The sequence below is a fragment of the Tribolium madens genome, unplaced genomic scaffold, assembly GCF_015345945.1.
Source record: "Tribolium madens isolate multiple individuals breed KSU strain unplaced genomic scaffold, Tmad_KSU_1.1 Scaffold_91;HRSCAF=231;Tcas5.2_LG7, whole genome shotgun sequence".
In the NCBI taxonomy this organism is placed as follows: Eukaryota; Metazoa; Arthropoda; class Insecta; order Coleoptera; family Tenebrionidae; genus Tribolium; species Tribolium madens.
The window spans coordinates 1,372,184-1,382,566 of NW_025401063.1; the positions used below are offsets into that span (position 1 = coordinate 1,372,184).

The 10,383-nt window shown below is 40.2% G+C and overlaps 6 protein-coding genes across 9 annotated transcripts in view; 3 read left to right on the forward strand and 3 right to left on the reverse strand.

Annotated features, from left to right (window-relative positions):
• The window catches only part of LOC123010643 (protein sel-1 homolog 1), a 5,703-nt gene extending 3,716 nt beyond the window's left edge, over nt 1-1,987 (forward strand). For all 3 annotated transcript variants that reach the window (XM_044407707.1, XM_044407708.1, XM_044407706.1), the window contains exons 4-6: nt 769-1,197; nt 1,254-1,739; nt 1,787-1,987. In XM_044407707.1, coding sequence (XP_044263642.1) covers nt 769-1,197; nt 1,254-1,739; nt 1,787-1,933 — 1,062 coding nt within the window. In that variant the 3' untranslated portion in view covers nt 1,934-1,987. The remainder of the gene's footprint in view (nt 1-768; nt 1,198-1,253; nt 1,740-1,786) is intronic.
• A 103-nt stretch (nt 1,988-2,090) lies between these two features.
• On the forward strand, nt 2,091-4,112 carry LOC123010644 (phosphatidylglycerophosphatase and protein-tyrosine phosphatase 1). The gene is made up of 5 exons (XM_044407710.1): nt 2,091-2,255; nt 2,303-2,441; nt 3,488-3,565; nt 3,619-3,834; nt 3,885-4,112. The coding sequence occupies exons 1-5, from the start codon at nt 2,242-2,244 to the stop codon at nt 4,008-4,010; spliced, it is 573 nt and encodes a 190-aa protein (XP_044263645.1). The 5' UTR covers nt 2,091-2,241; the 3' UTR covers nt 4,011-4,112.
• Nucleotides 4,021-4,911, reverse strand: LOC123010646 (succinate dehydrogenase [ubiquinone] cytochrome b small subunit, mitochondrial). The gene is made up of 3 exons (XM_044407711.1): nt 4,686-4,911; nt 4,347-4,620; nt 4,021-4,302 (listed from the first exon to the last, which is right to left on the reverse strand). Exons 1-3 carry the CDS (start codon nt 4,726-4,728, stop codon nt 4,119-4,121), a joined length of 501 nt encoding a protein of 166 aa, XP_044263646.1. The 5' UTR covers nt 4,729-4,911; the 3' UTR covers nt 4,021-4,118.
• A 112-nt stretch (nt 4,912-5,023) lies between these two features.
• Nucleotides 5,024-6,056, reverse strand: LOC123012112 (mitochondrial GTPase 1). The gene has a single exon (XM_044409915.1). It carries the CDS (start codon nt 6,010-6,012, stop codon nt 5,059-5,061), a length of 954 nt encoding a protein of 317 aa, XP_044265850.1. The 5' UTR covers nt 6,013-6,056; the 3' UTR covers nt 5,024-5,058.
• Nucleotides 6,057-6,220: 164 nt separating this feature from the next.
• On the forward strand, nt 6,221-8,411 carry LOC123012110 (RNA-binding protein 4.1-like). Of its 2 annotated transcripts, none has more exons than XM_044409913.1 (6): nt 6,221-6,363; nt 6,412-6,928; nt 6,978-7,212; nt 7,262-7,579; nt 7,681-7,805; nt 7,855-8,411. In XM_044409913.1, exons 1-5 carry the CDS (start codon nt 6,361-6,363, stop codon nt 7,700-7,702), a joined length of 1,095 nt encoding a protein of 364 aa, XP_044265848.1. In that variant the 5' UTR covers nt 6,221-6,360; the 3' UTR covers nt 7,703-7,805; nt 7,855-8,411. The 2 variants fall into 2 exon arrangements, with proteins under 2 accessions (XP_044265848.1, XP_044265849.1); XM_044409914.1 differs by having other exon boundaries at nt 7,681-7,800.
• A 12-nt stretch (nt 8,412-8,423) lies between these two features.
• LOC123012109 overlaps nt 8,424-10,383 on the reverse strand; it is a 4,511-nt gene continuing 2,551 nt past the window's right edge. Inside the window, exons 5-6 of the mRNA XM_044409912.1 lie at nt 8,952-9,190; nt 8,424-8,904 (exon numbers count right to left, since the gene is read on the reverse strand). Of these exons, the coding sequence (XP_044265847.1) occupies nt 8,701-8,904; nt 8,952-9,190 (443 nt within the window). The 3' untranslated portion in view covers nt 8,424-8,700. The remainder of the gene's footprint in view (nt 8,905-8,951; nt 9,191-10,383) is intronic.

Consider the following 10,383-nt stretch of genomic DNA (forward strand, 5'->3'; position numbering starts at 1 on the left):
TTGATTTTTGGTCAAAATCGGATATAGTGCCTTATACTTTTAGCCTTATTCTTAACTTTATTACTCAATATCTCAAAAACTATGCATCGTAGAGTATTCTAACTAGTTGKATCGTGTTCAGCGAGTAATTTTACGTCTAGAAAACCATATTTCAACCGTTTTTACGACTTAAGCTAAATTGATTATTTTTACGATTTTATTACCGCTCACCACAAAAAAATTATGAAATATATGAATCTTGCCAAATTAAAATTACATGGCCCACCTGACGTAAAAAATCATAGTTTTTACCTTTACTTCAATCTGTATTATTTATTGTTCCCAACTTAATTTCAAAATTATAGGTCACTTTGATAAGAAAGTGGTTGGTAGAAATGAGCATGAAAAATTATTACGGTTAAAAAAATCCAGAAAATTGTTTGAAAAAAGTTACAAAAAATGTACTTATAAATAAGAAAATTAAAAATACAGAATTTGAGCTATACTTACTGAAATCTGTTCCGAGTATAAGAAACATAAAAATCTTGTGTGTTTTTTTTACATTTATTTAGACGACACATTTGAATTTAATGTTAATGTAATATTTAATGTAATATTCCCACATTATTTTTTGTTGCCAACTTAATTTCAAGGAAAACGATCTTAAAATAAAATATCACTTTTCAACTTTGAATTTTGTTAGAAAACAATTACTACAAAGTTCATATTGAAATGTTTTGAGCTATAGTGTAAAATGTTCCAGGACGTAAATTGATTTTGTTTTTTCAGATTTACCTGGACGGCAGCGACGAGGTGAAGGCCGACAACGACACCGCATTCAAATATTTTAAAAAAGCCTCCGATTTAAACAATCCGGTGGGTTTAAGCGGTCTCGGTTTGATGTACCTTTACGGTCGCGGCGTCGAAAAAGACTACACAAAAGCCTACAAATATTTTCTCGCCGCCGCTGATCAAGGCTGGGTCGACGGCCAACTCCAACTCGGCAACATGTATTTCAGCGGTTTGGGTGTGCGAAAAGACTACAAACTCGCAAATAAATACTTTTCATTGGCCTCACAATCGGGCCACGTCCTCGCCTACTACAATCTAGGCCAAATGCACGCTCAAGGCACCGGAATGTTACGATCGTGTCCGACTGCAGTCGAACTATTCAAAAATGTCGCCGAAAGGGGGCGCTGGGGCGAGATATTGATGCAAGTAAAATATTTTAAACCCAAAATCGAATGCATTTTGAATGAAATAAACAATTTTAGGCACATTCGGATTACACTGAGGGGCGATTTAACGAGGCTTTTGTCCAATATGCCCTTTTGGCCGAATTGGGGTACGAAGTGGCCCAAAGTAATGCTGCGTTTTTACTCGACCGAAACGAAGTGCCCATGTTTACGATTCAGGAGTCGTTAGCGAGGGCTTTGTTGTATTGGGGGCGCGCTGCGGCTCAGGGGTACTCAGCAGCGCAAGTGAAACTCGGGGATTACCATTATTACGGTTTGGGGACTCCCGTGGATTATGAGACTGCGGCTAGTCATTATCGATTGGCCTCGGAGCAGCAACACAACGCTCAAGCCATGTTTAATTTGGGGTACATGCACGAACAGGGCTTAGGAATGGCCAAGGATGTGCATTTAGCGAAAAGGTGCTACGACTTAGCTGCAGAGACAAGCACCGATGCTAAGGTTCCTGTGGCTTTAGCCCTCTTCAAATTGAATTTAATGTTCAGTTTGGATAGTTTACGAGAGGTGAGTGGGGGTGTAAGGGGGCTGTGTTAGTGAGTTGTTTGTTACAGAGCCATCTATCGAGTCTTTTGGATTTTAATGAGATGTTTGGGGCGAATTGGGATTTGTATTTGATTACGACGCTCACGGCGATTCTTGCAGCGATTGTTTACTTCCGGAGACCGCAAGCCCCCGCTGTTGTACACATTTTTATATAAATTGTACGGTTTTAGTTGTGAAATAAATGTTACTAAAATTTGACGTTTCAATGACACGTGCCTACTTTGCATTTGAGTAGATAAAATTGACGTTTCAATGACACGTGCCTACTTTGCATTTTAAAAAAACTATTTATTTTTAAGACTTTTTTCATGAATATTAATTAAAGAGATAATTGTGAGACGTGGGGCGTCTTTGTGTTGTGGTTGCTTTCTTTCCCCTCCGCCCCCACTTCCTGTCAACTTTCTCCAACAAGTGTGATGTGGGTCAATGTTGTCATCCAGTGAAAGCCAGAAAATTAACGAAAATGACTACAAACAGGTGACAATTAAAATACGTTTGAGACAGTTTCGCTAAAAATCCAAAAGCATGTTTGCGAGGTTCACGTTTTACCCCACTTTGTTCTATAATGTGGTTATGGAGAAAATCTCGTCGCGGAGGTGGTTTGACAGGATCGACGACAATGTTATTTTGGGGGCTTTGCCGTTTCCGAGTCTCACGAGACGGGTAAGGTGGCTTTTTCATTCATTTTTGGCGATTTTTCGTCGTGGAAAGAATGACATTTGCTGGGGTTGTTTACCTGGGAAGTGGGCTTCCGGACGAAGGGCCTTGACCGAGAACTTCACTGGCGGACACTGACCTGGCGCAAAACTGGAAGAATCTGCCCCCGAGCCCCAATTTTTGACGTGTCGCTGCCAACCAAACAAAGCGAAATCAAAAATGGGCCAAAAACGGACAAAATATGATTAATAAATCGAAATTAAGTGTTCTAAGATAAAACATGCAATGGAATGATCATCTACGGTTGATTTGACCGGTTTTTGGGGCAAATTTTTTTTTTAATTTTTGTTGGGTTGGTCACACATTTCGATTTTGGAATAGTCTAAAAATATTAAAATAATGCTAAAACCGGCTTGCGAAAGCTTTAACCGACAAATTCGCTCCCTTTGTGTTAATAATTAAGTACAGAACGTGAAGAATCTGCCCCTTAAGCCCCAATTTTTAACGCTCCGTTGCCAACCCTACAAAACGAAATTCAAAAATTGCAATTATTTACAATAAACGTACAAAAATATGATAAACAAATGCAAATAAGCGTGTTATTAGTAAATCATGCAAGAAAATTACCATTTATAGTTGGTTTATACAATGTTTGAGCGAGTTTTTTTCTTAATTTTTGTTGGGTTGGCAACGGATTTAAATCTTGTATTAGTGAAAAATCCTAAAAGTATTAATATTTGTTGATAAAATGACGTGACCGAGAAATCTACCCTGTTTGTGGGCACTAAATCAGACCAAAACTTGTGAAATCGGCTCCCAAACCTCAAATTTTGACGTAGTGTAGCCAACCCAACAAAACTAAAAAATTAGGCAAAATTTTCAATTATTGATACCAAATGAATAAAAATATCATTAAGAGATTAAAATGAAACGTGTTATTATCAAATTGATCAGTTTTGGCATCTTTTGGGCGAATTTTCTTTTATTTTTTGTTGGGTTGGCACACATGAATTTTGTAATAGAAAATACCGCAAATTTGCTCGATTTTCCAGCTTCTGGAAGAGGAAAACGTGAAAGGAGTCATTTCCATGAACGAGGATTACGAACTGTTCCTCGCCAACAACGGCAAGGTTTGCGCCCCCTTGTCCCCAATTTCGCCCCAATTATTCGTAAAAATTTGCAGAGATGGAACGCCTACGGTGTTGAGTTTCTCCAATTGGCCACAACTGATATATTCGCAACTCCATGTCAACAAAAATTAAACGATGGTGTTAGTTTCATCTACAGGGTGGTCAATAAAGAGCCAGAATTGGGTGAACCCAAAAAACCCACAGTTTATGTCCACTGTAAGGCGGGTAGGACCCGTAGTGCGACCCTAGTCGGTTGTTACCTCATTAAGGTAAATCTGGTTTTGATTTGGTCAAAAAAATACAATTTTTTCATTGGTAGAGATACAATTGGACCCCTGAACAGGCTGTAAGACACATGCAAGACAAGCGTTCACATATCTTACTTCACACCAAACAGTGGGAAGCTTTGAGAGTCTTCTACGAGGACAACATTCCAAAAACGTAGACAATAATCGTAATTTTTAGGTAATTTATTGACAATAATTCATAAATTAAAACTTCTTGTAATTTACAAAGGTTTGAGGCGGTAATATAGACTCAAAAGTGAGTAAATTTACTCTTTAATCGCCCAGAATTTCCTGATTGTTTTCCCAATCCCAATATCATTGATGTTGTAATAAATAAGGCCCCCCAAAGTCGTGGCTGAGATTAAGTAAAGCAGGCCTAAAGCCAGTTTAGGTAGAATATTTCCCACCACGATGGGCCTCGCGTAGTCCACCACAACGGCCTCCAAGCCCCTACAACCCCCAATTATCACAAATTCACCCCAAAAGACAATTACCAGTGAAAATGAATCACAGACGCCACTGCGAGCAAATTATCAAACACTATATTGGGCATTGCGATTGCAGCAGGCACGAGGGCTATCATACTCAACGAGAGGGCCTTCTCCATAGGCCACAACTTGCTGTGGTCTGCTGACATAAATCTCACTTGTGAGACTTTCTGGGGGGCTAGAAGTAAATGACGCGACTTGCTCAATGTTGACTGTTGTTTGTGTGAGGGGGCCAGCACAATCGAGGCGCTTTTGATCAAGTTCTGTTGCAAGGCCCCAACTGAAAAGTGAAGGTTATGTAATGCAAAATTGGGAGTTTTAATGCGGAAAAACACTAAAACATACCTTGAATTCTCGGGGCGTTGCGTAATATTAAAGCTAAAGCCATTTTAAACCGCTTTTTCACTATTTAAATAAGATTTTCTCGGTTTTACTTTTCACCAAACGTCAAACACTCGACAGTTGTGCCAACCTAAGGATTCCAACACATATTTAAAAAAAAAAACAGCGATTTTGTGGATTATTCCATGCGTAATTGGTGTTTTGACTATTTACAACGTTAAGTGTGTGACGTTTGTTATCTCTAATTACGTAATTGAATTAATTAAGTCGATTAAAATAATTTTAAAATTGTGGAAATGTCATTTCAATGGCGGGGAATTTAAAATAAAACGTTTCACACAACTATAAAATTTATTAATTTTGGGATTTTGTACAATTATAGTAAGTCTGCGTCTAGCATAATCTTGCCTAAAGCCCCACTCCTGAAGGCTTGTAACATGATTTTGGCCCCATGGTCCAAATCCGGCCTGTATATATAATTATTACTATTGTCTCTCAACTTCAACATTTTCCTGTGTTTTATGCTAATTTGTGTTAAGACTTCCAAAATATCATCGGTGGCTTTTTCAAGTCCGAAAAAGGTGACATAATTGTAGTGTCCGTTTTTATTTAACCAGAAAAGCAAGTAATCAGCTATGACAGTTTCCCCAATTAAGTGGTCTTGAATGGTGGCACACAAAGCCAGCTTGAGCCCCACTTCCGTACTCTCAATTTTCGGTGTTAAAATCCCCGGCGTGTCCAACATGTAGCACAGCGGATCCTCACTCATTTTAATCCTCGTTAAAACGCTTCGGGTAATTCCCGGGGCTGCCCCGACCGGTGAGGCGCCCCCCTTGTGCAAATTGCGCACTCTTAGGGCGTTTATCAGCGACGACTTGCCCACATTTGGGACCCCAATTATCATCACACACTGGTCCTCGGCCTCGCTCCTGTTGAACCTATCAGAGCTTTTTATGAGATTTTGGGCCAGAGGGAAGACTTTTCTCACTCCTTTACAGTGCTGGTCCTTGCAATTTGTGAAAATGACGTGTTCAAACTCGTTTTTTACACGATTTGTTATCGAAGGGATCAATTTTTTATCGATCAAATCTACTTTGTTTAGGACTAGAATGTGGGGCTTGACACCACTGATTGTGTATTTGAAGTCGGTGTTGCGCCCCGAAATGGGGATCCTCGCGTCGTGGACCTCAATAATACAGTCGATTGAGCGAAGTTTGTGTTGCATTTGTTTGAGACCGCGCCCCATGTGTCCCGGAAACCAACGCAAGACGTCCTTGTCGATCGACTTGAAGACGCTCCTGAACATGTCAGGGGACACTTTCTGGGCCATTTTAACGATTTTAAGCCACTTTGGAAACTAAACATAACCTCACTTTTGTACTTTTGAGGTTATATGTTTTTTTTGATTAAATTGTTGAAATGATGAGAAATAATTACTGGATAATGTGATTTTGAGTTGATTTTATTTAGTTAAGTGGATACGGGTCGGGAGATTGAAGGAATATGGTGGTTTTAGTGCAAAATTTGTGTAAAATTTGAAATTGGCGCGTGAGATTTTGGGGAGTTTGCGTTTGTTGTGTTGGCGCGTGTTTGTCCAACGCCATCATAAGTCGTCCATTTTGTTGGTTTGTTTTGTGCAACGCCGGTTTTGTTTGAAATCCATCGAATTTCGTCGAAAATGGTAAGTTTCGCCCATGCAAAACCCATCAACTAACCCACGGGTACCCAGAGCCGCCGCTCAGAAACCACAACGAAAGTTTTCGTGGGCAGTCTGCCCAACGGAGTAACCACCGACGACTTGCGTGCCCTTTTCGCCCCCTATGGGGCAATCGCCGAATGCGACATCGCAAATCGGTGCGGTTTCCTCCACCTCGAAGACCACGACTTGGCCATGAAAGCGATTGCGGAACTCAACGGTACCAATTTCATGGGTGGGCGTATTTCCGTTGAGAAGGGGCGGGTGAAACCCCGACGGGGTCCCGGGGGCGGCGGACCGATGCGCGGGGGCAAAGACCGAGGCGGGCCTTATGCACGGGGCGATTTCCGCGGGCCGCCGCACAGAAACGGGGGGTTTGGTGGTGGGCGGGATTATCCGCCTTACGGGGGCGGGGACAGATTTGGGGGGTATGATCGGCCGCCACAGCGGGGCGGGTATGATGGGGGGTACGGTGACAGGAGACCGCCGTATGATGATCGTCGGGGGGCTGGGTTTGGGGCCGAGAGGAGACCCTTCAGTAATGACTTTGGTACGTTTTTATATTTCGTTTTGGGTTTTTTTTTGTAATTGATGGGTAGATCGACGTCCGTATGGGGACGCCCGTCCTGGGGGCTTCCCAGAGGTTCCACGAGTCGATTATGACGATAGACGCCCCCCAGCTGGGGAATTCGACGATCGAAGGCCGTTGTTGAATGACAGGAGGCCACTTTTGGACCAGCAAGGGCCACCACCGCCAAGGGGGCCCGCGGGTTTTGATAGAGGCGCCCCCGTTCCAGAGTTGTACAGTCGAAGGGACCAAGTACCTAAACCAATGTAATTATTGTCATTTTGGTTGAAACATTTGTGATTGGTTGTGATGTAGGGGCGGGGCTGGGGGTTTCCCCGATCGTGGCGGTTACGGAACGGCGTCGGCCAATGGTTATACAGCCGGGTACGGTAGTCCAGCGGCTCCGCCTACTGGCGGTTACGGAACACCGGCTCCTCCAACCGCAGGCTATGGTACCGGGGCGGGGACTTTCGGTAGTCCCGCCCCTCAAGGCGGATACAACGATGCTAGAGGTTACGGAACGGCAGCTGCGTATGGGACACCGGGCGGTTACGGTGACACCTACGGGGCGGGTGCTGGAGGGCGTGGCTCATACGATGCCGCCTATCCGCCACTACCCCAACAAAGAGGAGGGTAAGTGTGGGAATGTAGGGTGGTTTTGGTCCCCACGAAGCGATGCCTCTTTGGGAACTTTTTTCAAAACAATTTCAAGTAATAAAGAGGTATTGTTTCAGGAAGTTTTGGTCCAAGATTTGAGTTTTGCCTAATTTGAAGATAAAATATATAATATAATAGATTTTTTACTATAAAATATTGTACAAAATATATTTGATGGTGTTTTCACTCTATATAAGGTAATGTAAGTGATTTACCCAAGTTTCTTTCTTTTATTTACAGTTATTTTTAAGCTGGCGTTGCGTTTGGAGCGACTTCTGAGTGCGGTGCGTCTTTTAAAAACTGAAACGAAACGATAGACTCACTAGATTTAGTCATAATTTTTTTCTTTAGTTTCTGGAACAGTGCGGAATTTGGCCAAATTTGGGTAAATTTTTCGGTGCGTTAGGAGTGTGACTGGTGCGCCTTATATAGATTGGAAATGGAGCATTCGTCTACCTGATTTTGCAAAATAGATTAGTGTTTATTTCTTGTTAAATTAGATTAGTTTCAAGTCCGGTTGGGTAGACCGTCGATTGTGTTATTAAAGCCATGAGTGTGAAAGGAGAAAAAACGCAATTTGGGCGCTCTATATTCTTATAATTGCGGCAGCGGAAGGTTTACAACACGAACGACAAAGCGGTAGAGTGACACGATTAAGAAATCTGCGTATTTTCTCTATTTTTCGACACAATTCTAGATTAACCAAATTTGCGTTTACACCTAGATTTTAATCATACGAATTCCTTTTTGTGTATTATGTATAGTTGGCATGAAATAAGTATAATAAAAAATGTTTTTTTTTCTTTTATTAAATCGGTTATTTATCAAACCTTTCGCAAATACGGCGGAGATTTTCCAAAAATTGCGCTTTCGTTTCTAACCTGAGGAAATTTCGCACGCAAAACTCGCCCCCTGCGGACACAAGCGAAGACCCCAGCCAAGGTCCATTAGCGCTTTACAGGTGAGGTATTTGTATTGCGTACAAAACGGAAAAGACACTTCGCTAAATTAGAAAAACAACATTGAAGAAACTGAATTTAATTTGTTTGTTTCGCAGGTGATCCAAATGGGGGTGAGGATCAACCAATCGGTGAGTGTTACTCGAATTTGTCGCGCGCCTCTTCCATAAGTTCGGCCATTTGGGCGTTTTCCTCTTCTGTCCCCGCCCACTCCTCCTCCTCCGCCTGAGCCAACATTTGCTCCTCTTCGATGCGTTTTAACTCGTTTTCGTAGGCGATTTGCTCGGCGCGGAGGACCATTTCGATGACGGCGTTTCTCGCCTCTTCCTCGACGAATTTTTTCTAAAAAAATTTAACGAGAAATAAATAACTCGGGAGTAATTAATTACCCATTTTTCCTGTGCCAGTCGTTTTCTCTCAAGAGTCAATTCCTCAATTTCCCGTTTTTGCACCTCCTCCAATTCCTGGTTGTACCGATATTTGAATAAATAGTGTCCCAAGTAGTGTATGGGGTCACGTGGCATTTTCGCGGTTATTTCGGCTAAAGCCAGAGTTAGGGGTTTCCCCACGTTTTGTTTTAAATACTTGACGTCTTGTGACGACATTTTACTTTCAACAGTGCTACACTCTGAAATTTTTTTGTAATTTTTCTTATACAGGCTGTTCCGTTTTTATTGTTACAAATCTGGACAGGTAAAAGAATATTCAATTTTAAGACAAAAGTTTCCTATAAACGTATATCAAAAAATGTTTTGTAAAGGAGCTACACCCTCTGAAAGGGGTGCGTTTTTAATGGAGTTGCATCTTTTTTTGTGAAAAACTATGGAATTTAAAATTTTGTTGCTGAAAGTAGCAAGAAACTTCAGCCAAAATAGTTAGTTTTTTTTTATCGTAACCCCCATTTTCGACTTAATTTACTAATTTTTTGGTTCATTTGGGTAAAATTTTACATGAAGAAGGCAAAAATAATTTTGTTTTCGACCCCTAATTTGGAAATTTTAGCAAAATTTTGCAAAAAAATCAGTTTTTGGTTCAAAAACGTTTTTATTTGTTTAAAAATACTTAGACGGAAATAATACAATTTTGTGCCTATTTAATTTTGGGGCATTTTTTGATCAAAAACAATTAAAATTTGTACTCAAAAATAAGCAAAAGCACCATTTCCTATCTAATTAGAAAATTACTTGGCTTACTTGAACAAAATGTCGCAAATGAAAAGTGCCTTTTTAACTGAAAAAGTCAAAAATAATGTTATTTTCGGCCAAATTTGGTCATTTTTTGCCAAAATTTTGCAAAACTTTAAAGATAAAACAGCTTTTAACTCATAAACATATTAAACGCTTTAAAAGGTGCACTAACTTGATGGTCTTTTGCTTGTGAATAACATTTTTCAAAAAAAAGTAGATTTTTAGGTCACCAAAATAAATCCAATAAAATAGACCAAAATAGAACGGTAATTTGAATCTAGTTTAGTGATTTGGTGGCCTATTTTAGCGAAATTTTGCGAAAAAAAGTTTTTAGCTGAAAAACATGTTTTTACTCTCGAAAAAATGTCAAAAATAGCGTAATAATCGATTCAATTTGGTACTTTTTGGACTTTTTTGAACAAAATTTTATAGTAAAAAGGTTCAAGAATAATTGAAAGGGTAAGTTTTCGTCTGTTTTAACGAAAAAACTCAGTTTATTAGTTCAAAAATGTGCTTAAAAAAGCAAAAATAACACAATTTTTATAAATTTCTGGACCCGTTTGAACAAAATTTTGCAAAAAAATTGCATTTCTGGCTAATGAACTTTCTTAAACGCTTGAGAAAGTAAAAAAAA